Source organism: Lissotriton helveticus, chromosome 2_1 (assembly GCF_964261635.1).
Source record: "Lissotriton helveticus chromosome 2_1, aLisHel1.1, whole genome shotgun sequence".
NCBI lineage: Eukaryota > Metazoa > Chordata > Amphibia > Caudata > Salamandridae > Lissotriton > Lissotriton helveticus.
Window position 1 is genome coordinate 786,648,848 of NC_136059.1, and position 25,859 is coordinate 786,674,706.

The following is a 25,859-nucleotide window of genomic DNA, read 5'->3' on the forward strand; positions in this document are numbered from 1 at the left end:
TGGGCTCCCAGGTGGACCACCACGTCCAACACCTCCCATTTTATGAGATTTCACCTCCAGGACCTCTACAGAGAAGGATTTACTACACAGAATTGAAACTCACGATAATCTCATGCTGGTGGAAGCAAAATATTGATGGGGAAGAACCGGGATGGAAGAATGTGTGTATCCGTTGAGAATACTTGTGTCTCTTGTAGGAGACTAATATATGTTCCAGTTTACTTTAAGAGTTTAATAATCCCTCCTCCATTGGCGGGCCGTTAAAGCCTGTAACATTTAAGCTTATGAGCTTGACCATGTGTGTTAACTTTGACCAGCTCTATGATTGTAAAAGGGAACATTTTCTAAGAACCTCCACATATCTTTCAATCACCAAGCTAACAGCAGCCTTTATTTCCCCAGTCTTTCTCCCATACCCAACAATAATTTGATATCTCTTTCCTGTCACTTTTTATGCCCATCTCACTTACCGCTGACTTTACACCTGCAGTCTCCAATAATTAAGACATGGTGGTATGGAAAATGTCTAATGGTCACCTCCCTCTTTGCAAAACACTGATACTCTCACATGAGGATCTCAAACAAAGGTGTAGTTTCCAGAATTGGAGAGATTTACTTCACCGGACTAGACAGATGGTTCAAGGCTTGGCCACATGACAGATCCCTTCTCTCCAGTTGCTACAAATTCCTCATGACACCACCAACAACCCTAAAACAATGGGGCAAGACCAATGGAAGCCAGAATTGGGGCAGGAACTGAACCTAAATGTGGGTAAGCTTTTTCACAAAAGACGAACATTCGCTACCAATGCCCGCCAATGTGAAACACAATATAACATTTTTGCATACTTGTATCGCAGTCCTGAGAAGGTTTGCTAAGTGGAACGCATCCTGCTGGAAGGGATGTGGCACCTACACCACATCTGCTCCAGTCACTATGCTAAGACCGTTTGAAGAAGATAGATGCTTAAAAGACATGAATTCAGTCTCGCGAATAGATAATTCTCCCTTGAAAGGAAAATGGGATGGGGCACAGCCCCATCTTGGATCTTCATTATCTCAACAAGTTCATTCCACTATATAATGATTTTGAGTGTGGTTCTGGCACCTGTGCCGCTCAATGTGTGAATGTGAAGGGACCTTCAGAATGCCATGCCTGTCCTTACATAGCGCAGGATACTAGCAATACCTGTACTGGACCTTGCCATATAGCCTCCTTGCTGAACATTGTGTCTTTAAAAATATCATGGTCCCAGTGACATACTTCCTGTGCCACCAGAAAGATTAATGCTACTCATTCTTAGAGGACTGTCTCATTTGAATGGCATCCAGGGAAAGTGTGGGGTCCACATTGACTCAGAAAACAGAGACCCTGTACAATCGTGGGTACTTAGTAAGCTACACACAGTCCTTTCTAATTCCTTCCAAAAGGAATCAGTTCATAGGCACACTTCTGCTCTGCAGTCTGACAAAGGACTTCACTCCTCCAAAGGGGGTGAATCCCATCGCCCATTGTATGGTTGATTTTTTGTCTAGGGCCGTGGGAGTTTAGAAGTTGTAAGTGTTCTGCATAGGGTGCTATCCACAGCCACGCCTGACATGCACCCTGCTGCTTCATTTGGTTGGTTGGGCACTGGGACCTGTCCAGTTGGTGCTCACTTCTGGTCCACTGATCTTTTTTTCCAACATGTAAAGGATCTAAACCTCATGGAGACCTACTGGGTTTTATATACATGTAATGGTACTCAGTGTGTGAAAAGTGGGATAGTATGTACAAGTGTATGTGAGGAGGGAGTTGGCAAATATCCTGTGGGAAACATATAGGCCAGCAACGTTTATTGTCCCTTGTGCTTGGTGTTGCTGTCGTTAGGTAGGTGCTTGGCTAAGCAGATTGGGATGTGTGTATTTGTTTGTGTACTGAAGTTGATACATTTGTGCTAGGGAGTAAAGTAGGTTATGATGATACTTTACCTTACTTACTCAAGTCCCTTACGGATTTTGCTGCCAAGTAGGAGAAATTCTAATAAATATTTCTCAAATCAAACAACAGAAGCATGCCCTTGAATATTTTGGGAGGTGATAAAAGTTTCAAGTTGCGCCCAGGAATTCAAACGATCGCTGAAATGTCTGGTAAACGTTGAAGGTTGTGAGGGGTAACTGGCAAATGGTGGGACTGTTGCGGATGGTAAGAAGGTAGTTTACATTTTTGAGGAGTTGACAATAAGAGAGCACGTTTTTTTATGGATTGAGGAACATAAGGAAAAGACAGATTGATTTGTCTGCTTGTTGGTATGACTCTGGTAATCTCATGAGTGTTTGGGAAGGAGTAGAAGGAACATACCAAACAATACTAGTACAAGTCTCTTTATAGTTGTAGTAAAGGGCCCCTTTTTGCATGGTTGCCCCCCACTTTTTCCCAAATATTGATGTACTTTGTCTAAGTGTGCCCTGGGTTCCTGCCAACCAGGTGCCCAGTGCCTATGTTCTTTCCCTAAACTGTACTGTTGCAAAACCCAATTGGCAACACTCTGACCACATACAAGTGCCTTTTAAAAGGTACTAAAGGCACTGTGACCAAGGAAGACCTATACGGGCTACAGCACTTATTGTGCCACCCTTGGAGGCCCTGTGCCTTTAGACACACACACACTGCAATTGCAGGCTGCATGCTTAGGTGCAGAATCAAATGAAGAGTCCACATGTCACACATCCCTGTGTGCCGTGCCTACAACCCACTGCCTGGCATAGGTAAGCCACCCCTCTAGGTAGATGCAATATACCAGTGGTGAGGGTACAGGAGCATGAGCCCTGTACCCCTACAGTGTCTAAGTCAATTCTTGAACATTGTAAGTGCAGTAATGCCATTAGGAGTATATGGTGCTGGGAGTTTGTAATTACGAACTCCACAGCACCATAATGGCATTACTGAAAACTGGGAAGTTTGGTATCAACCTTCTCAGCACATTAAACCCATACTGATGCCAGTGTGTTATTTAATGAAGAATGCACTCAGGGGGCATCTAGGACATACCCCTGAACAACGACCTAACTCTAGTGTCCTGGCTGAGTGGCTGCTCACCAGCTGCCACCACCAGACACGTTTCTGGATCCCTGGGGCGAGAGCCTGAAACAAAGCACATCCTGGGACGAGGTTCCAAGCCTCTTCCCCCAAAATGGGCAGTGTCCATGAAGGGGGAATTTCTAAGACTTGCCGCCTTTGTGAGCTACCCCAGCCATTTGCTGCTCTCAGCAACTTGCCCCCACAGGTTCTGACCCCCACTTTGGGAAGGAGAATCTGCAGGAAAACCAAGTTAGGAGGAGAGGTGTGCCCACCTTTGCCAACCCTACCCCTTTGGTGGGGAGGTCAGGTGTAGCACAACTCTCAGTCCCCGCCATCTTGCAGATGGGGGTACCCAACCAACCAGTGTGAGGCTTATGCTCCCCTCCCATTGGAGGGTGGCATAATAGGGGGTGTACCTACCCCAATGAAGGGACCCATTGGTTCCCGGCCTGTACCTACCTGTAATTCCCCGAAATGTAGTATTTAGGGGCAACCCTGAACCTTGCCTCCTCAGACAAGAGGAAACCAGAAGAGAAGGACCGAAGAGCAATGCTGAAGAAGAAGAAGAAGAGGACATCAACTGACTTGGCCCCAGCCCTACCGACCTGTCCCAACCTCGACCTGCTACAGCGAAATCCTGGTGTGTTCTGCAGCCAGCAGCCCCCAAGAACCTGGACGACCTGCCCTGCCTTCCCTAACCAGACTGTCTCCTTTGAGCACCGGATTTGCTCACCCACAGACTTTGGCTCTGGCCAATTCCACGAGTCTGCACCACTCTGCACCCGACGCCCATAGCCTGAGTTTGAGTAGCCCAACACCACAAGGAGGTCTCCCCGGTGATCCTGACCTAGGATCTTGTGATCCCTGAATTGCCTCAAGTCTCCAACGAACACTGCCAGCCCCCTTCTGGAGGATCCTCCCCAACCACGACCCGGAGCCGGTAAGGAAAACCCGACGCCAAAAGACACCCCTGCACCCAACATCACACAGTTTTGGGTGGCTCAACTGATGGTGTCCCGGCATCTCCAGGCATCCCAGCTTACTTCTCTAACCAGTGGTTACCTCCAACAGATCTTCGTCCCTGAGCCTGCAGTGTTTGTTGCAACCAGAGAATCATCATTAAAATCAACAGGGCACCCAATGCCAAAACCGCACCCTGTACCCAGTCTTCCCCTTTGAGTGCTCTTTGTATGCAAAATTGGATCCCCCTTTGCCCTGAGCCTATCACCAGTAGCTTTGCTCCCACAACCTTGTGGCCTGCTTGTGAGCAGCCACAAACGGGGGCCCTTATACGCCATTGGATAACATTGGGCCTCAGCATTCTGCCACCCTAGTGCCGCTTAGGGTGCTTTGAGAGTGCATCCTTGACCCTGGGGGAACCCTAGTTCTAACCCCAGAATACTAACTCCTAAACCTGAGTACTTACTGTTAAACCATTAACATTGTTTTGCTCCATAGTACTGCATTGACTGCTTTTCCCTGAAAATTCTTTTAAGCGTTGAGTTGGTTTGAATGAAAACCTAAACAACTGCAAATGTACAAAAACTGATTCTTACCTTTTCTCTAGGAAATGTCTCAGTGTGATATCTAGGCATATCACACAGAGTAGAAAAAGTAACTTGAAAAGTAATCTGAAAAATTCAACTGTTTTATAAACAAATGATTTACCTGTAAACCAATCCAACTGCATTCAGATTGCATTTCACTGCATAATTCCTGCAAAGTATTTTATACTCACCAGTACCAGGCCTGGCTCGGTTCTAGAAAATCAAATGTAACTAAATAATATTTGTATACTAACACATTGGCTTGAGTTCAGTGTGTGACATAATTTATTGCCTGAGTGTGTAGAATAAATGCTTGACACTACCCTCTGATGAAGCCTCCCTGCCCACCCACACTACCACAAATAGAGAGTAAGTTATTACCTACATTTACCTCTGCCTATCTTTAGGGTTCCACTGGACTCTGTGCACACTATACCATACTTTGGTATAGTATATACAGAGCCAGCTTCCTACAATAGTGATTCATTTGTTGTTTTTAGCTTACTTGGTAGATTGAAATATGAGAAGGTTCTAATAAATGGCCTCAGGTTCAGACTTTGTTTTCTTTGATTTTCATTTTTTAAAATTTGTTGTCTTTTATATTTTCCAGGCGAGAGTGGCTAGAATTCAGCAAATTGATAAAGACGTACATCGTATACGCCAGCTCCTACAATCACAAACAGCAGAAGCAGAGGTTATTTTTTAAATTTATTTTCTATGTTGAGTACCATTGGAAATTATCTTTATAATGGCTGAATGCATTTGTATGTCTGGAGTGTGTACTGAAAACAAGGAATATATCCTATATTGAGCTTGTTAACACAAATACTTGATCTTTTCAGAGATAAAGATATATTTGAGTTAAACGTGTACCTTGTCTATTTTAGGGTTTCATGATTTGCTTTCCATTTGGATAGGTTTCATATGCTCTCAACGGTTTCATAAGCTCTCACCATGTCCCTCTCCCTTCATATTCCACAGAGAAAACCAACTCTGAGAAACATCATGGCTCATTGATGTAAGCAGTATTTTGTGCACCAAAAGAAACTTTGAAAACATTTACATTTTCTTCTAAAGAAGTTTCATATAGATCTTTTTATAGTACCCTGATAAAATACTTCAGTACTTAAGGTGCAAAAGCTTCCTTAAGAATATGTAACATATGAGAGCGCAGATCTTGATGTTGAATGTTAATTTCCTGTCCCTTGATCTGAATTGTAACTGTAGCAGAGCACCCTGCCCTTTTCAGAATCCATGATCCGAGAAAGAAATGCATCTGCATTCTTAAGTATTGGATCTTTCAAAAATTCACGACGACTACTAACGACTGTCTGAGAATTGTGATCAATGTCCAATGATGAGTGCCAGTGAACTTAATTACAGACCTGCACTATGTCATGGCAGATTATAATACCATATTTCTGTTGAGTGCACCACCAGCCTCTCAACCTCCTCAGCCACCTGCCAGGGTCCAACGGCTGAATCTCTGTGAGGAGATGGAATCTCAACTTCAGCTCTTTCGCCACATTTATCACTCAAACAGGTTTTCGACATGGCTCAAGCACCTTTTAGAGAGGATACGTCTTACAGTGACCAGTACACAAATGTGGAGGAGGAAGAATTGACTAGCTCCATTAAATCAAGAAGTGACCAGAGGGATTAGTACATTCTGCCGGTTAATGCACAAAGAACAATGGATGGACGGAATGCTGAAACAATGTCAAACATTCACCACAGTACAGAGATCTGGGCCTAAATCCTTTGTTTTTTGCACACCACGCCATTCCAGTTTAGACCCAGCCATATGCAAATCAGTCTTGATCCTGCTCCCCATGTGAACAGTCCAGCCCTAACTGCCATGCCAGGACCTCACTAGTCCGGATCAAGCATCCGAGGACTGGTTTTGGGGTATCGCCCCTCATCAGCCAGGCTAGCTTGACTCAGGTGGCAAGGAGAGAATGGGCCCCATGTCTGAGCATAATCCTCCCACCAAGGGCGACTAATGCACAAAAAACAATTAATGGGTGAAGTGCTGAAAAAATATCAAACACTCACCCCCATTTCAGAGCTCTAGACCTAACATTGATTCCTGCCTACTTTCAATCATCCACCACCAACCTCCCATAAACCTCCGTTCTGCCAGACTGTTGCAAGCACATACCCCCCCCAGATATAATAATGCAGATTAGGAGGTTGTGCATTCTCTTACATGGCTTCTAAACCTGGAACAAACGACCACAATACATCAGAACCTGCTCTTCTCTTCTTAAATTTCCCCAGAAAGCTAAAGCCGATCAAAGCTAGACTCACTCACCTGCTACAGCACCAGGATACCCTCACAGGTGATTAGTGTCTTCTAAAAATACAGCTAACATACCAAGGTATACCATAACAAGATGCAAGCAATATAACCCATGCCACCTGTCCTGAAAACTATTTTTCCTAAAATTCTGAAGTTCATTACAGAGAGCTTAATTTTACAATTCTGCTTTATTTGCTTATGTAACCCTCTTGATTGCCTTGAAGCAATGTTTTATGGTGTGTGTTATGGAGGAGGCAAAGAGTGATCAGTCATTTTACCTCCTATATTTTCTAAAGATATCTGATCTGAAGCACAGCTCACCTTAACTTTCTCTGTAGTAATTGTAAAACGTAAAGGTAAAAATCACTTTAGGTATCCCAAATAAGGTTCAGCCGCACTAAGTTCAGCCGCATCGGAGGTCGCTCTTTCAGACTCCTGGCGGCTAAACTATGGAACTCCCTACCCCTCCACATCCGCTGCATCGACAACCTACTCACTTTCCGCAAAGCTATTAAAACTCACCTTTTTGCATGTCTAGAAGTCCCTTCTCTTGCTTTCCTCACTACAGTAGGTTGTGCTTTGGTTCTTAGCGCCGGGACGCCCCGTTGCTGGGGCAGCTGTCGCGCTCAACAAACCCTTAACATAACATAACACATAACATTATTAGATGGTGCGTGAAAATATGCGTTTGTCAGGGTATTGCGCTCGCTGTACAACGACCATCAAGGGCAATATGAAAATTCAGTTGCTCCCACTAGCCTACGTTAAACCGAAAAATCACTGCTTTCTTCCTTGCACATTTTTATTGCTAGGGAGCATAATCCTTCACAACAGAGCAGCAATATGAGGCGGTGAAGGGTTAGTGGTAGTCCTTAAACAATATTGGGGTAAGGCTACGAAAAAGTCCAGTGTATCTTCTAACATTCAAATAAGTAGTTAATATTGAATAAATAAAGGATGTAAGAAAAGAGAGTCGGAATAGATCTACTGCATCTATTATCTGCAACTAATAGGCTTGGATTTGGCTGCCACCTTGATAACACGAAGCAAGGTATTAATGAGATCCATACAAAGTTAAGACCTGTTAGTATTTTATTATAACTATGTTACCGGATAACAGGTGATTGCTATTGTAGCAATCTTGTATTAGGAATTCAGTAATTTTAAGATTCTCATTTAGGGATGAAAGGGTAGCTGTCTTGTTTAAAAGACTATCCGTGTTAATATTCAAACTCAGAGGGAAATGCAGTAGTTAGTGGGATTTCTGAATGGAGAGCAATGTAATTTTAGAAATATATATGCAATGCCACCTATGAAGGGTGAATTTGTAGAAAAGTGGGTAAGGAAAAATAAGAGCAAATGTTCACTATGTAGAGTCCTATTTTGGAAAGTAAGCTTGACGTCTTCTTTTCCAAGGAAAATTAGCTTAGGGCGGCCTGAGAATAATTTTGTCCCCAGTACTGAAATTAGATTACTGAAAAAGATTATTCACTATAGTAATATTACTAACCCCCCAGGGGACAAGAAAGAAAGAGTCTCAGGAGTGTGAAATTTAATATAATACCTATTTGTCCATGGGAATAGTTGCTTCATAAATCTACTTGTCCTGTAACAAAATCCACTTGTCCCTTTGGTGCCATGTTGCAACGACAAATTATGGCAGACCTCTCCTTATATACGAGCTCTGATTATGCTAGAGCTCATACCATAGTAGGGTTTGAATACTAGCAATTCCCATATTTTGCCACCTGTACGCAGATCTACATACTGGGGATGGAGGTGGTGGTAAGCAATAGTCCCCCATGGGTGGAATGCCCTTTTGAGTCTGTGCAAACCTACTACTGTTTTATGGATTGTCATCAGTTTGTCTCTAATATTGCCCCATACAGAGAAAGGTCTGAAATGTACTCCTGACGAGGGAAGAAGTAAAACTTCTTCCAGGTTTTGGGGGAAAAAGTGGTTGATGGGAGTGTGAACTTGTTACCGCGCAACAGATTTCCGCATGAGCAAATTTACACATGCATATTTACTCGTGCTAAAATGCAGTTCACAAATATTTTCATGGGGTGTGATTTTCTGACCTACTTCTGTAAGTACTCATGAATTCATGAAAAGTGTACATCTTCACTAATGCAAGGACATATGCCAGGGGTGCACTTTTGTGACCTTATTTAAGAATTGGGCCTATAACTTAGGTCTGGCGTTTACTAAGACCTTTTGTTTTTATTAAAATTCTATCTCTTTCCCTCTCTATGTACTGGCTGGCTTCACTGTGAGTGACAGCATTCTGCTCTTACACAAGGAGCCTATTGGCACGCTAAGATGTTTTGTTCAGTGCCAGGACCGAACTACCATAGCAAAGTGGTTTTTTTTAGACCAAAAATATTTTTGTTTTTGCCAGTGTTTGTTGTAATGATGAGGGCCCGGCAGCTCCCACAACAACAAAGTTTTGCAAAAAACATGTCAAAAGAAGACACACATTGACAAAAACAAAAAGCCGACCACCAATGTCATACCTTAAATTACACAGTGGTTTAGCAAAACATTTTTTATGAACATTTCATTTTGAAAGCAAAGAATCATCAATCTCCCTTTCAAGCTTTTACATATATTTGCATCTAATCAGAGAGCATACTGGAAGAATCATACATAGCTTCAAATTGTTACAACTTTGCAAGCATGTGTACACATTTTTATACTGGAACCAGTGTCAGTAGTGGAGTCTGAACTTACAACATTTCCTTAGAGCGGTCACCCTAATAATAAAGGCTTTGTATTAATGAACCATAAATACAAGTAGCAACTGCATTAACATATGGACATAAATATTACCTTAACTGCAGACAATCCCTTCCATGAGTCATAACGTGGTGCCGTAATCTGGTAGCCAAAGGGTCTGTGCCGCAGGGGGTTGGGCCTAGTTGTCCCAAAGACAAAATAAACATGAATCTTGTTGTCCTTGACTCCAAACAATATGTCCTGGGTGTCAGGCTATAGGAAATCCACATCCTTTGGTCTGTTGTGATTTTAATGATTTTTTTGTTTGGTACTCTTATTTTCAGGATGTACAGAATACAATGGTGGGGGGTTAATGGAGCTTTCCAAATATGTATGGAATTTTCCAAACTTCAGGGCAGATATTTTAATTTACTGATACCAAAACAGAACTAAACAATTCTGGGGAAGAGAAGGACATTGGGTGACTTACAGACTCTGTGTAGGCTAACAAATAAACAAAATAAGTGCAAGGTGTTTGAAATAGATAAGTTGTGCAAAGGTTTATTGAAAGTGGGTATCCAAACTCTAAACTGCTTAAAATATAAGACATGTTGAATCCTTAAGGATGAAGTCAGATGGCTGGAAAATGTGGCAGCAGCAATAAGACCATTTCTGATCATTGGTGGAATGCACATGTTCTTTTCTTAAACTGATGAGATTTCCGATGAGAGAACCCTAACCAAAGGCTCCTGGAGTTTGGGACAAAGCAAAGATCCTGGCAGCTCCATACTAGATGCATCAGCTATATAATCTGTGTTGGAAGCTACTGTCAGTTCCCACTGGGGAGTGGTTTGGATAGCGAGTATGGGGACTCAAAATATTTTACAGGAGTCTTTACCACCCTAAATTAGATGGCTTTTTTCTGCTGCTTTCTTTTGCTCAGAAAAGCCTTCATACTCTGATATTATATTCTTGCCAACTGATGGTACATTAAAAGCAATTCATATGCACTGCAACCAGTCACATACGGTATGCATCCCACTGATAGTTATAGTAAAGCAAAGACCAAGCACTTTTGAGTAAAGGTTAGCCAATACTACTCTCAGAGCTTTTTTCCCCACTGGGAAGAACGTTTAGATTTGGCCTTGGTGTGCAGGTCAGTCATGAATAAAAGTGATACATTGTTGCAATTTTTCTTAGCAGTCAGTCCAGATTTTGGGAATTCCTAATTTTTGTCAGCATTTCAGAGTGATCAATTAGCTGATAAGTAGAAAGAAAAGTGGAGTGCTTGGACACACTAATTACAGAAGTACTAAAATGGAGTAAAAATCCAGGCGATTGTACATTTTTATATGCCTTCTGCTCTTAATTAAGATGTCAAAATGTGCTTGAGTGTTGTATTTATACTTGTGCTGGTGATGTTACTTCCAAAAATAACTCCTGTCAATAGCCAACAAGGAGTTCATTCGTAAATCAGAGCATAGTTAGTCCAGATATTTAGGTGTCTATGATATATGACTAATTGAAATCATTGCATTCAGCACAAATAATTGTGCAACCGTATTAGAGCAAATATACACATCAACTGAATTGGATAAAATAAATCATGACTAACAATTTTTTATTTTTTTTATGAAGAAACAAGCGCACAAAAATAAAACTTGCATTAATTTTATGTGCATCACAGAATAACCTACATTAGAATGGGGTACAGAGAAAAGTAATCAGACACATAAATCCAGTATGTAGTTTGTCCATGCTGTTACAATAACTACATGTGAGACAAATGTATGTCAACCCCACTCTCAAAAATGAATTAAAAGAATAAGCCCATGAGCTGTAAAATGTGTTCTAATGGTAAGTACATTGCAAAACAGTAGTGGATCCACGTCGTTACGGTCTCTATAGCGTTAAGTAAGTGAAGCTATCCTCAGGACCAATTGCATTTGTGAAATCTGAGGTCCCCTAAGGTGACACCTTCACTGTGGGGTGTGAAAAATGGACCACTTTTGATGATTTTACACTGGTTAAATACACCCAACAATGGCAGAGTCCTAAGGTGTATTTTGGCCAGGCTTCGCTCTAATATGGTTGGAAGAACTCGCACCAGTAGCCAACCATGAATCAAGCACGCCAGCTCACCTTCATAAAGTTTGATCACTGTAGTAGACTCTTCTTAGTGCCAAAATACCCCCGTACCATTCTCTCTCTTCCAAAATGTCTTAGATTGTATTCACTGGAACTTTATCACTAGACAAATTGGGTTTAATCCCTGCTACTTCAACAAAGTGTATGGCTCCTCGCCTGAATTTGAGAGTGAATAATCTTCTGTCAGAAGCTATTCATCTTAAGTGGAGAGTCAGCAGTTTTGACTCGTGTTACTAATAATCTTTGCTATAATATTGGATCCATTTGACCGAGTGATGATCACTCACTGTATCTCAGGAGTTTTCACTGTGACTAGACTCCTGTTCACCAAATAATGCCCCTTCTCTTCTATATTACTCAAGTTGGTGATCGAAACCTTGGCAGAATGGATACAAAGGGATCCACTTTTGAAGGGAAGTGTTTGGCGATGGGACAGCACCAACCAAATATCCCTTTATGACATGCAGTGTTATGATTACTTTTGGCATAACATATGTTCGTGTGAAGTTTTATGGATTTCATTTAGAAGTCCTGGAATCATAGTTGTTAGTTTATCAGTTAGGAAACCGCTACTTTCCACCAACGAGTATGAACTAAAAGTAGGCTGTGCTGGGTAATACAGCCATTTAAAAAATAATTAATTATTTAGGTGAAACAATTAAAAACATTGTATAGATCAGGCACACATCTACATGGCGTTGGTAACATTAGAAATTACCTCATTTAATTAATGAGTAGAAATGGGTTAGTGCAGAGGTCTTCATGGTGGAACAATCTTTTTCACTAGCAACTTCTGCCTCACTAGCATGTGAATGGTCCGGAGAGATGAGGCAAACCAGGGTGGAGAAGCCAATTGTACCTATAAATGGCTGGGTAGATGTACACTCATGGAGGCCATGTTCACGTAGAGTACGTTTTTCACTGATACAACTTTAATAAAAATGAAAAATAGAGCCTAGCATTGTTGAGAATTGGGGGGGGGGGAGGGTGACTTCATTTTGGGAGGTTGACATTTGCAAAAATAAGGAAGGTATCGGGGTTTACTGCCCATAAAAGGAAAGGGCTCTCTGGGGGTGAAATGTGTTTTACTTTATAGGTATTGAAGGAATAATGTATTTGTTAACATAGCTGTTCATGTTAAAATTGATATTTACATTTTCAGTGATAATTAAAGTACATTAATTTTCTCATTGTGCCGAAAGCATTGATCCGGAGATTGATTCAGGGGTTGTCAGGCAGTAAAGGTAGCCCGTAGTATATTGATAGAATTGGAGATTTGTGTAACCTGCAGATATGTCCATTAATAGTCCTGATTGTTCATAGATGTGCGGCTATTGTTTAATTTGGTGCACTACACAATTTTCTCCATGTTCTACTATTAGACTTTGATGATTATACAACTAAATAAATTGAGCCATTGACAAAGTATATATGGTAGAATGGTTTGATGATCAGGAGAATCCTGTATGGAAAGCACAGAGCAGTACTGTTTGCACTCGGCACTTAGAAGTCTATTACCAAGTTAGCTGTGCCATTGTTAAGATTTGTACACTTTTTCATCTTTGTACACATTTAAGTATCCCATATGTCCGATATTAACAGTTGGAGAGTTGCAGTTATTATGCATTTTCACTGGGTAGAAAGGAACCCTGGGTGAAGGGGGGAATTTACATCATTAAGTGCTTAGTACACTTTGCCAGCATAATATTCTAAATCAATTGAACAAGCGGCCTGAATCTCTAAGATAAGCAGAATAATGAGTACCGAGATGAACCTTCTTCCTTGAACGTTTTATTTATTAAAGCTGGTCTCTGGTTATTCTCTGTAAGAAATATTCTAGGGAAGGCTGTACATTTCATAAGCAAAACCCAGGGGTTTCTCATGTTGATATATCTCTGGGCATATGGTATGTAGGTACGTCTGTGATGGTTAGCTTTAGTCTGTTTTTTGAGAGCTAATTCTGACACCTTTCCCTTTTTCTGTTTGGTTATAGTTTGACACGAAATCTGGAAACCAAACGTTTGGTTCCATTAATTTTAGTGTCAAGCCATTTCTTCACTGACATTTCTGAGTGGACTACAATGTAATTGCATACCGTCTCATAATTTGTCATTTCATTGTAAGCATGAAATGAAAACATATACCAATTTGTAATTTATGGATAGTATTTTGGAGAAAAGGATTTAAGGGTGCAGAGTTTGATTGAGAAGGGTTAAGGTTTGAGGGGTCTAGAAGCAAAGGGTCTTTGGCTGAGGGGGTTTTGGATGATAGGTTTAGGGGTAAGGGGTTTAGTGATGAGGGTTTTAAGGATGAGGGGTTTTAAGGTACGGTTTAAGCATTTAAAGGTAAAAGGGGGATGGGTTTAAGTGTGAAGTGCTTAAGGGTTCATGATTGAATGTTTAAGGGTTAAAAGGTGAATGGTTTAAGCAAGAGCGATGAACTTTGAGAAAAAAAGTAGCCTTGGGTTTACAAAAGCAGCAGACCCTCCCTCACACCGTTGAAAGCAGCCATTTCCTGTCATTTGAAGTTTGGAGGAGCCCAGCCTCCCACATGAGATTATTTCCCCCATCTTCTAAAGCTTCCAATACCTTCTCTGCATAACACACCCTGAATATATCCCATTTAAAGTTGCATGTTTGGAGATGGTGTGAGCTTTGAGTCACATCAGCAAAAGCTATTCTGCAACCAAATATAAGGTGCACCAAAGATTTAGTTTCCTTTAGGCATAGCCTATGTTCTTGTGCTTCGTTTAGGTCAGACCATGTGCCATGATTTATAACAGCTTGTCGAGCAGCAGCACAGTCTTTAAAATGCCCCTTGAATTGCGATTTCTAGAAAGCCAGTCTGTGCCCAGACTAGGCCCTTCCTGCAAAAATATGTTTGTGATGTTGCTTTTGTATTTCTGACGACACCCACTCTAGGCAAACCTTTCATTTATCCAACGAATTACAAATATTCTGAATAATACCATCTCCACCACCAGACGTCCTGAATGAACCCTTAACCCCTTCAGCGCGGCGCGAATTTTCGCGCTGTGCTGAAGGTTCTAATGAGCCTATGGGCTCATGACGCAACGGTTCCGTCATGAGCACAGCTCAACCGACGCTCATGACGGAACTGTTCCGTCATGAGCATCGAAGGAGTTAAGGAATAGCGGTTCATGCATAATAGATGAGTTCTTGGAGAAATCAATAGTTCTAGGCTAGGGAAAGTCCCAGTGGCTTAAGGGTCTGGTTTCTAAGAACTTGTTGTGACGTTTGGGTGGACGGATGTAGGTGACCATCCCATATTTGGAGAGCATGGCTAATGCTTAAATAAGGGCTGGGATCTTGTGCCTATATAAGGGCAATGCAAATTGTGCCTATATGAGGACATGTATCGGGAAAACCTATGTACGGACATCTAAGCAAACCACAACAGTCTCACTAGCCAGCTTCAAGTTATTCCATCAATTAAAGTCAATGCCGACTTCCCAGCTCCCTTTACATATGCAGATTTACCAATTGTGCACATTTACAATTCTTTCAGTCAGCAGTACCCAGGCAAGAAGGCCAGTTTAGCTGTCTAGCCCCCATCCCCCCTGGGTTTCGCAGCATAGGAGACACCCTGCCATATATGTCAAACTGATTTGCATATGGCCGTGTCTGAACGGGGGTGGCGGATTGAGCTAAAGAATGATGAAGGATTACACCCAGATCAGTTGACTAGGGGTGAGTGCTTGCACTGTTCAACACTCCGTCCATCATCCCCTTTGGTTTTGCTTTCTTCTCCCTAAGTTGGCAGGGTATGCCCAGACGTGGGTCCCTTGCTCACTTTGCCACTGGATTCATGCTAGCCTGGCTGATGACGGCTGATTAGCCAGAAACCTGTCCCAGGATGCTTGTTTTCGGTCCAGGGAAGACATGGCTTGGCAGTTCGGGTGGACTGTTCCCATGAGGCACAGAGTCAGACTGATTTGCATATGGCCATGTCTGAACTGGGGTGGGGGAGTGAGGTAAAGAATGATGATGGATTAAACCCAGATCAGTTGACTGCGGGTGAGTTCTTGCAATGTTCAACACTCCATCCATCATCCCCTTTGGTTTTGCTTTATACTTCAGTTTAAGCACTTCAGCTTTAGAAATTAATGATCCTGGACAGTTGACTTTTGACAAAAGGCAGGGGGGCTGTTTTCTTAAAGTCTGCTCCTCAGACCCCTCCCGTTTCCACCACTGACTAGTGCTTTGATAATTTATTAATTTGGCTCGTAAGCTATACCATCCTTATTCTAACGTGCATCACGAATGTACTAGTGCGTGTGTAACAATTGTAGCATTGAGAAAACAATGATTGCAATATTGTGAGCACCTGCGAGTGAAACACACCTGTGTTGTTGCTCCACTCGTCCCCTGAACTATGACAGGGTGCACTGCGAACATTTGAGCAGCAGTACTGGGGCCACATGTCTGTGCAATGAGCGCACGCACATTCCACCCCTTCACAATTGAGCACTCAGTAAAGTAAGCGGACATGTAGGTGGTAAAATACAAAAGAGGACACAAGAACCCCACCCAGCTGTGGGTGCTACCCCGCTTTGTCAAAAACAAATTAGTCTTCTGTCTGTCGCTGCCAGCATTTCTGACGAGGAGCCTTACAGCGCGTCTTTGCAAAAAGTTAAAACACATTCCATCTAGAAGGCAACTGCACAACCCCTTGGGAGTCAGCATATCATGGCGTGGTTGCCACAAGTACACACGGCTGCCCTTTCCAGCAAACCCCTCAGCAAGTCTGTCAACAATCCTGAGGTGCTTGCAACTCACAACTATCACAAACCCCCATATCAGTTGTTGTTCAATCACTTCCTCGTTTACTTTTTTATGACATATGCGTGTCTACAAAAATACACTATGGAAAGTCAAGGGTGTGACACAAAAGTACACAAAATACAAAGGCATCAAACCGCATTCACAAAGTGTTTTTGTTGTGGTTTCCCACCCCTGCGCTACTGCGTCGCGCACAGCTTCACCCTCGGAGTGTGCCATGGATCTGAAGCTCGAGCGGGTAGTGTGCCGAGCTGTGCTTCTCAGCTGGCTCTCTGGTGCTGACTTTTTGGTCCCTAGTACCTGGTTCTCTCACCTCTGCACAAGACTGGATTTCTGTCTCCTTGTCTCGTATGTGGTGTGGTCAAACGATCCCCCAAGCCTACTTCGGTGGCTCAGTTTAAATTATGTTGCTCATTTATCTGGAACACTGAGGTACAGCAACGTTCTCCTAAGTTAATCAAAGGTTAACCTGTAGTCAAAAACTTGGTACGTGATGGAAACTGGAGACCTGGATAACATCAGGGTGTGTCATTAAGCTACCGGCCTGACATTAGGCCATATCTCTGCACGGTTTATGGACCATGCTTCGCTAGCTGGAGGCGTATGTACACACTTGAAGGGTTAGTCGGCATTGCCCACGCTGGCAGCTTGTGGGCCCTCTCTGGTCTCCAGACCTGTGCCATCACCAAGTTAGGCTCCAGCTAGCTCCAAGCCAAGACAAACGGGATTTGGTGGGAAGGAGCTCTAACTGGCTTTGAAGTGAAGCATCTGTGTTGGGGTCCTCCTAGAACTCTGACAAGGGACCTATATCAGCCCCTCCATGTTGCTGCTCTGAACGCAAAAAGGCCGCAAACTGCGGGTGCTGCTAAATATATCGAAGCATCAGCACATTTCACATGTCCCAGTGGAGCAGAGGGGAAGGCCTGCGATTCAATAACTGCTGGATCCCTCCCTGTTTTGGACATGCTTTGCATATGTTACACCTGCCGCCTATGGAACACACGGAGAATGTTGGACTGCAAGAATATGCGGTCTCACTGGAAATGCAATAAACAAAGGCAAGAAATGTTACAGTCGATTAATGCGGGTTTTCTTCAAAAGTGTCTGCCTAAAGCAGTAAAAATAATACAAACGTTTAGAAAATTGAATTTTAGAGACCGACTGAGAATAGTACAGTACAGAGTGTAGCATAGAGATCACTAGTTGTACCTTGGATAGGAACAAATGCAAAAAAAAAGTACTGTTTTAAGGAAAATCACTTTTCCAATTTCGCGGCGACTCCTTTGTTGATTGAGGGCAGTGGCATACCTGAACCTTTAATCTGGTGAAATAGCTCACATGGAGCTCGGGCCATGGTTTTGAAATAAAGAGCACATTCCCTTAATGGATGACAGAGACACATTTAATTGTAGGCTCCACGTTTAAGCAGCTAGAATATTTAAAAAGTTACGGTCTGCCCCTCCCCCACCCCCTTTTTATTGAGAGGGATTGCTTTACTCTTGTATTTATAATAGTTTATCATTGCCTCGCAGCCTAATTAAGGCACAATTGTGTCCGCTGATTTATTGCTGCTTTGTAATGCTTGTGGCGTCAGAGACCAGATTTTGCGATTACAACTAGTGCTGAATTCTCTCCACCATTCAGATGCTAGATTTGTATACGTTAGTTTTCCAATTTTAATCTGAACGTGTAATCAAAGCATATGGAAACCAAGAGATAGAGAATGTTAGTACTTCCCAAGGGAAAAACTGGAATACCTTCTGACAGTTGGCGACATAAAAGTAGGGAAATAACAGCACGTGTTTTTTTTTTGGTTTTTTTTTGTGCTGTCATTTCCATGCTGTACTTTAAATCTTCATTTCACTCCGTTCCACAGGCAGGTTCACAAAACAAAACATTGAAATCTGCGCCCCAGTTTAGTGCCTCGCAATTGTACATAAACTTTAGGAATTTACAAAGCTTTCCAAGACTACTCCTGGAATTCGGCGACAGTCGTAGAGTCGAGACTTGTTCTCACGTCCTGCTTGCAACCATTAGAAGGGCTATCCTCACTCTCAGTTGCACTTTGCGTACAATACAATTGTGCATGTAAAAAATGCTTCACATGTGCGAGTGCACTTTCAGTCAAATCGGAAATATATTTCTCTCTGAAGAAACCATTTCTCAACGGAGTCATCAGTGGAGTGTTCCAGGCCACCTAGCTGCAAAGAGGTGCTGGGGCGCCTCTCATAGAGCCGGCTGGTATCGATACTCCGGTACAAAGGCATCTTTGTCAGCACGTCACTTTAGACTGACTACCTTCTGTGGTCCCGTCTCATGGGGAGAGCCCGGTGCGTATTTGTGTATATGCAACATGATGTTGGGATTGTGTAGAAGAAACACTAAATGATTAGAGTAAATAATTCAGATTTTTTTATTCACAGTTAACAGTTCGTTACAGTTTGCTACCATAGGCTAAATCATTTAAATAGTGATCAGAAACATCTGTTTAGTTGCTGTGAAACCTTTAATTGTAGCTATCTGCTATAAAACCTAAATGCATCTGAACTATTCACCATAGCCAGACACACTAGTAAGGGATGCTTGCAGGAGGAGGGGATCAATAGTTCATCGCAAATGGTGGCTTGTGGCAGATGGAGAATGAAGGAGCGGGGACGGGGGTGGGGTGAGCAGACATTCGATACATAATGGGAGCCTCTGAAGAAGACATTGTCCTTTGTGTGGTGTAATAATATCTGGCGAGAATCACTGCTCTATGACGAGCCCCTTTTTCTAAACAGACAGTCTGACGCAAGGTTTTTCAGTCATTACTTTGTACATATTGAGTGTAAAGTATCGACTAAATGCTGTTTCTATTGTGTTTTTATTACCTTAGTTCCTTTTCTTAAGATGAGCGTGTTTGGTACCCCTAATACAAGTATACACTAAAGTAAAGCAAGAAACTAAAAGTATCTGACATAACATGATGTCACTATTTTTCTTCAGACCCTCGCTTCCTATGTGATCAGGGGCAGGAGACAGTTGGGTATGTTTACATTTTTTCAACACAAAATGCGCAGATCGAAAGCGTGGGGAGCCAACCTGAAGTGTAATTCGCGAAGCCAATGGAAATCTCGGTCAGTGAAGTTTGAAATTACTGGGAGCATATTTCTATTAAATAAACTGAATATCCCCACGTGACCCGAAACAGCACAGTCCGCGTATGGCCCCCGCTATTTCAGCTAAATGTAGCTCAATGCCACCCGTCGATTGCCCTCCAGAGCCTGCGATGTCCTTGTAATTTGGTTGCCTGTACAGCCCCAAACTGCTACTAATGTAGAAGTTTCTTGAAAAAAAGGCCATCTATTCAGACAAAGTTCATGATTTTAGAACCTTAAAAATAAAAATGCATTTCATCATTGAGTCATGGTGGTGGCAGATGTCTTAGCATCCGGATTATTACTGTAATTTTATTTACTTGGGTCTCTCTCGAAATAGCGCTCTTGGGCAATTTGTCGTGAATAAATTTAATTGTGCAGCAAATGTAATTATTGTTCTGGCTATCCGTTTTGAATATTTTGCAATCTTTGCAAGACCCACAAAGTCTACGATTTAAGATAGGGAAGTGATCTTCAAATCCTTTCTTCTTTTCTGCCACAGTACGCCTCATCTTCTACATTGCTAATTCACTTAAAATCGGATTTTGGTGCCCAATTATATGAAAATGAAAGGCCATAAAGTAGGTACTCTTTTTCAGTCCCTGTGCTGGAGGTTTTAAACCATATTCCAGATTTCTATTGCATGTTGGGACAACACTTGATTTTTAGGCCTTGAATCATTTGCTGTTTCCATGCACTGATAACATCTTTTGAAAATCTGCTCAGCCATGTTAGCATTCTCTTCTGAAGTCCAGTGCCAAAATGGATATGCCTAATTATGGCTTCTCCATATGTTGTATGTATATGGGATTTCGTTAGCACCAACCAAGCCAAAAGGTAGTGGCGCTCTGTAGTTAGCTGCAGACTGTTCACCGCAGCTTTTAGCAACAATATTTGCGCATAACATGAAGAACAGTGGTGTTGGCCACACCTAATGATTAAGATCTAGGACATGTTCAACATCTCGGCCCACCAGACCCCGAAAGTATACCTTACATCTTTGTCAGGAAACCACGCAGTGTCATGACCTTCGATATGGAAAGGAAAGATAAAGGTGGGTAGGGGGAAGAGGAGAAACCCTTGTTGATTAAAATAAAAGGGAATTGCGGCCCCTACTACCTCGGTGAAGGTTAAGGTTTTGCCACTTATGACCACTTACAACTATGCAGGTATAAAATTGAAGCTTAAAATTTGATTCCCATCTTGTTTTCTTGAATCCTGCATCCTTTGTCACTTTTTTCATCATTGTGGCACAATCCGAAAACATGAGAATTCTTGACCCTTGGTGGAGCAGTTCTCCCTTTACTGCTCCTTCCTTTAGAATTGTTTTGTACTCTTTCTCTCATTGAAAAATTGCTGAAGTCCTACCTCTGTTTCTTTTATTCTGCACTGACGCGCTTGTTGGAAGTTGTGCCACACTTATCAGTTTGGTGAGTTTCACTTCTGATTGAGGGACAACTGTGGAAAACTGTATAGAACGCAGAGACTAGACTAGAGTCTTCGTCATTCAGGGTCCATCCCTGTATCATGACTGTTCTAGCTCTTTATATGTTTTCTTGGTGATTTACTTAGTTTTCTAAATACATAATTGAAGATGGACACAATTATAGAATGTGGTTGTCTTTGATAGCTCCTCTTGTATCTGCAGCACCTATGGAGGCAATTTTTCTCTCTGCCTTAGTTAGCCGTGGCTTAACTTGGTCTAGCTTGTTCTCGTAAGCCACCATTCTGTGTTTCATGGCATCCAGCTTGTTGTGGATTTACTCAGACAATACCACCAGTAACCTTTATCCGGCTGTTAAGACCTCTTCGTCCTCCGTAGTTTCTCTACCTGTTTGGGACTACCTTGTCTGGAAGAGGGACTGTCCATGGGGTTTAGCCATGTTGCATGACAGTGTTTGTCTCTCAGTGGCAATATAGTTGAGCTGTGTGTGAGTACGCCTACTGTGACTGAAATGGTGTCCACAGAACTCTTAACGTGTCTGTTGGATCTCTCTGGGAACTGCTTCTTTGTGGCTCAGTTACTTACCGCGTTTAGAGAGCACTCTGGCCTCACTGAGTTGGCAAAAGTCCTGCCTATTACCCTATGACCAGCTGTTGGACTGGTGTGAATGGACTTGGATGGGTGCCCTATCCAGTGGGAGGGGACTTCATTTAGTTATCAGGGTATTCACATCTTTCATGATGATACAGACCTATTGGATGGCAACTCGTCTAAGGCTGTAATCACCCTCAAAATCCTGGTGGCCTTCTGTCGGGCCTTGCCATTATCGGTCATGGGTTGTCTCCAAAATGGTCATGTTGACCCGACTTTTTTTTTTATATATATATATATATTTTTATTAATTATAACACAAGAGAAGAAATGTACATATCGGGTGTCATTTGGAGGAACATGGTGGCGAACGGGCAAATGATTTGAGGAAATACATAACAATTATAAGCATCTGAAAGTCAACAATGCCAGCTGTTGACCCGACTTTTGTGTTACTTTACTAACCTCTGAGTGTTCCTGCCCCGCAGATTCTTTCATGAGTGGGATTCTCTCCTAGGGGAATTCGTCTGGCATAATTCATTCTGGAGAGTGGCCCTCTCCAAACCTAAGGCTCCAGTTTACCAAGGGAGCTTAGCAGTTCTCAATTTTGAACTCTATTATTTAGTTATGCAGCTCCAGTAGCAGGTCTTTCCCAAGAAGAGATGTACTCTGCCGAACCCATTCTTGGCCGGGCTAACATTCTAATGTTATTAGTCCTGGGTACTAAACCCTTGGTGCCCCCTTGCATCTTCTGTTGATAGCTTTGTGCTGTTTTGCCCAGGGTATATCCTTGACTAAACATGCCTCCCTTGGGCCCTGGAAATAAACCTCCTCGAACTTCTTAAAAGGACTGTATGTCTGGATGCTGAAGAGTTATCTCACTGGGGCTAAGCGGGCTTCAACACTGTGTGGATCTTTTCGAAAACGGGGAACTTGTCATTTCAAACAATTAGAGAGCAGTTCAATCTCATTGAGGACTAATTTTTGACGTATGGGTAGTTATGACACACCCTGCAAACTAAGCTGTATGTGGTAAACAACAAGCCTTATATGCCCAGGCTCCTCTACTTGTTATATACCACTGGCGCTGGCTGTCTGCTTGTTAACTGGCTCAGTAAAACCCTCTCGGATCTCGTGCAGACTTTATTACAGTCCACCTGAGATGCCTGGGGGATAGACTTTGGTAGACCACTACTCGAAAGGGAATGAGAGCGAGTCCGAGAGTACCCTAAGCTAATTTCTCCAAATGCTTGACTGAAACTAAGGTCTTTCTTTATATTGCATAAGGACTACCTTCCCTAGCCCGCAGTCTTAGGATTTTCTTGATGACCAAGGCTTCCTGGGCCAGAGCGGAAAGCACCTCCCTTTATAGGGAGGAGGCTAGAGGTCTTCGATGAAGGCCAGTGCCTTGAGACATGGACACATTTCTCTCTGACCGGGTCGAGCCCCAGTGATTACCAACTGTCCTCTTAACCCCATTCACATACTATTTCTCATTACTCTCAAAGCTGGGAAACTCTTTCACTCTGTATGCCCCTTTTGACTCACCCCTCTGGCATACCAGTAAATCAGCAGTATCAGAGCCCATCTGGTACATTCCCCCCCTATTTCCTTCGGCCTGCTGACGCTCAGACCACCATGCTCATTGCGAACATTCTTTGAGTCCGCCTTGTTTTTCTTTACACTAGGTCCATCTTCCATGCTCTTCAGTTCGAGTTGTTCTCAGCAGTTTGATTTCCCCTTGGGTTGTCTCTGGCATTCATGCATTCCCTATCCAGATCAGCAGGTACGGTACCCACTTCCCCTTGGTTTGCTACTGGTCCATCTGAAACATAGTCACATATTTTCAAGTGCTACATCCAAGCGTCCTGTTGGAAATTCTTCACATGTAATTTATGTAATGTTTTTCAAACAGATTTTTTTAGGTTTTCCGCTATGACTTGGCCCAGGAGGCCCTGTGCAGATACATACAGACCATCACATTGATATGGCCATATTATCAACGTTTGCGAGCAGAAAGAAAGAAATACTAGTCAAAAAACTACTGAGTGCACTTCATCCAACTGTGATCCCTTATCCAGCCAGCCCATGCCTCGAAGTCCGCCACATACATAAATTGTAAAGTAATTCATAAGACTGGTTCATCTTATCGCAATTCAATGTCTAGTTGTTTGTCCACTGAGGTTTGATACTCAAGGATCATGCCACGATATTTCGGCTCAACGTTTTCAGATTTGAGCGTCTTTCTGAGTAAATCCCATGCCCTGAATATCGGTATCACTAAGCCCTTACAAAAGTTAATACCCCGCTTCCATACACCCAATTGGGGGGGGGGGGGCATTCAACCCTCCAGAGTATGTCCCGCTTAGCCAGGGTAAGATGAAGGAAAAGTTACCCAACCTTGTTGGTGGTGTGCAGAGGGATTATTTCGAGGACATGAGATGGTCCCAGGTCAAGACCTTGGTCAAACACGCCATAATCCCCCTCCAAATCCTGGCCAGAGCCCTGCAAGCCCATACTGTGTGGAGAAAGGTACCTTTGCCTTTGCAGCATCGTAGGCAAATGGTGGCAGCCACGTGTCCCTTTCTCCAAAGCCGGTGCCGGGTATAGTATACGCGATGAAGGTATTTGAATTGGATAATACGCAGAGGAGAGGAAACAGCGGCCCCACATGGAAACTCTAATGCCTCAATCCAATTATCGTCATCAATCTGGCTTGGATCGCTCTGCCAAGCAGCACGCAGAGCATCTAAGTTGGTAGTTCTATTGGTGATCTTAGTTAAGTTATGATCCCCAAGGTCTCCCATGAAAGGTTTACCCTCTAACGGGTTAAATTCTGGAAGAGCTGCGAGGTCCTTGATATAGGGGTCAGGGCATGGCGGAATTGTAAATACTTGTAGAATTGCCTACGGAGCATGGATAATTCATCCACGTATGTCCTGTTTTTGCGGTCTTTCTGCTGCAGAAGCTGTGTAATCCCTAACAAATATCTGCACACTGAATGTGCTGTTATTTGCTAAGAAAATGGCAGTCTTTTTTTTTTTTTTTAAATTGAATAAAGGGAACATGTCTGTTTCACCCAGCTTGAGACTCAGTCCTAAACTGCCTCGTCTCTTTATGCTTATCTCTCCTTCCAAGGTTGTCGGCCACATTATATGTAGTTTGTCGGTTTACTGCTTTCTAGTATTAAGTGCAATTATGGTGGCTTCCCTAGCTCCCAATCACCAGGGTTCTCCTTGCCTCACCACCTTACCATAGCTTCAAGTTTGCCAGACCATAGGTGTCACTTATAGGTGGGGTTTCCTTCCTCATCTTCTCTCCTGCTCTTCTTCATTCATTCTAATAGCATCTCCATCTTTTCAGGAGCTTGAATTAAGAAGCCCCATCATATATATCTGCGCTAGTGGTTGTTTTCTCTGTGTCTTATGTTTTTATTTCTCTTTTCTCTGCCTTCTCCTGGACCACCTCCATTACCTACTTTATTTGTCATCTAGTTGCCTCCATCAAGGGAATGGCACCTTCATTTACTCTCTGGAAATTCTAGGATTTTTCTGTTCCGTCATCTTGGCTATCCCCTCACACATTAGATTTTCTTTGAGTGTCTATATTAGTGGGAAGAAATAATTTGAGGTCCTCAAACAATATTCAATGCTTCTTTCCAAGCCATTACATTGATTTGAATAACTGGGTCCTGCAAATCCAGTGATCTGATACACAGGGATATTTTTTTTAAATATGTAACTTGTTTATAAAGATAAATGTTTCTTTAGTGATGTAAATGGAAGGGATTTCTATTGTTTCACTTTGATGGCACTCAAGTTATTGACTGAAGAAACAAAAAGGGCTGTGTCTGCCTCTTTAGTGGACAAACATGTGACCTGCAGGGGATACAGGGGTCACACTATTAAGTGCTTAACTTGGGTAGATACCATACAGTTAGATAATAATCTTGAAGAAAATCAAGGTTATGTGCAGAATATCAGGAGATTCTGATGGGAAGGTGTTTTCTGTACTGATTAGAAGGTGTACTCTTGCCTTGAGGAAGACCACAGGATTCCTTCCTCATGCAAAATACATGTTGGCTGTTCAGTAAAAAGAATAAACATGAT

The 25,859-nt window shown here is 42.5% G+C and overlaps 1 protein-coding gene across 7 annotated transcripts in view; it reads left to right on the forward strand.

The window, feature by feature from the left end:
• Window positions 1–25,859, forward strand: part of APC (APC regulator of Wnt signaling pathway) — an 897,802-nt gene that overhangs the window by 685,677 nt on the left and 186,266 nt on the right. For all 7 annotated transcript variants that reach the window (XM_078675503.1, XM_078675505.1, XM_078675507.1 and 4 more), the window contains one exon: window positions 5,219–5,302. In XM_078675503.1, the coding sequence (XP_078531629.1) occupies window positions 5,219–5,302 (84 nt within the window). The remainder of the gene's footprint in view (window positions 1–5,218; window positions 5,303–25,859) is intronic.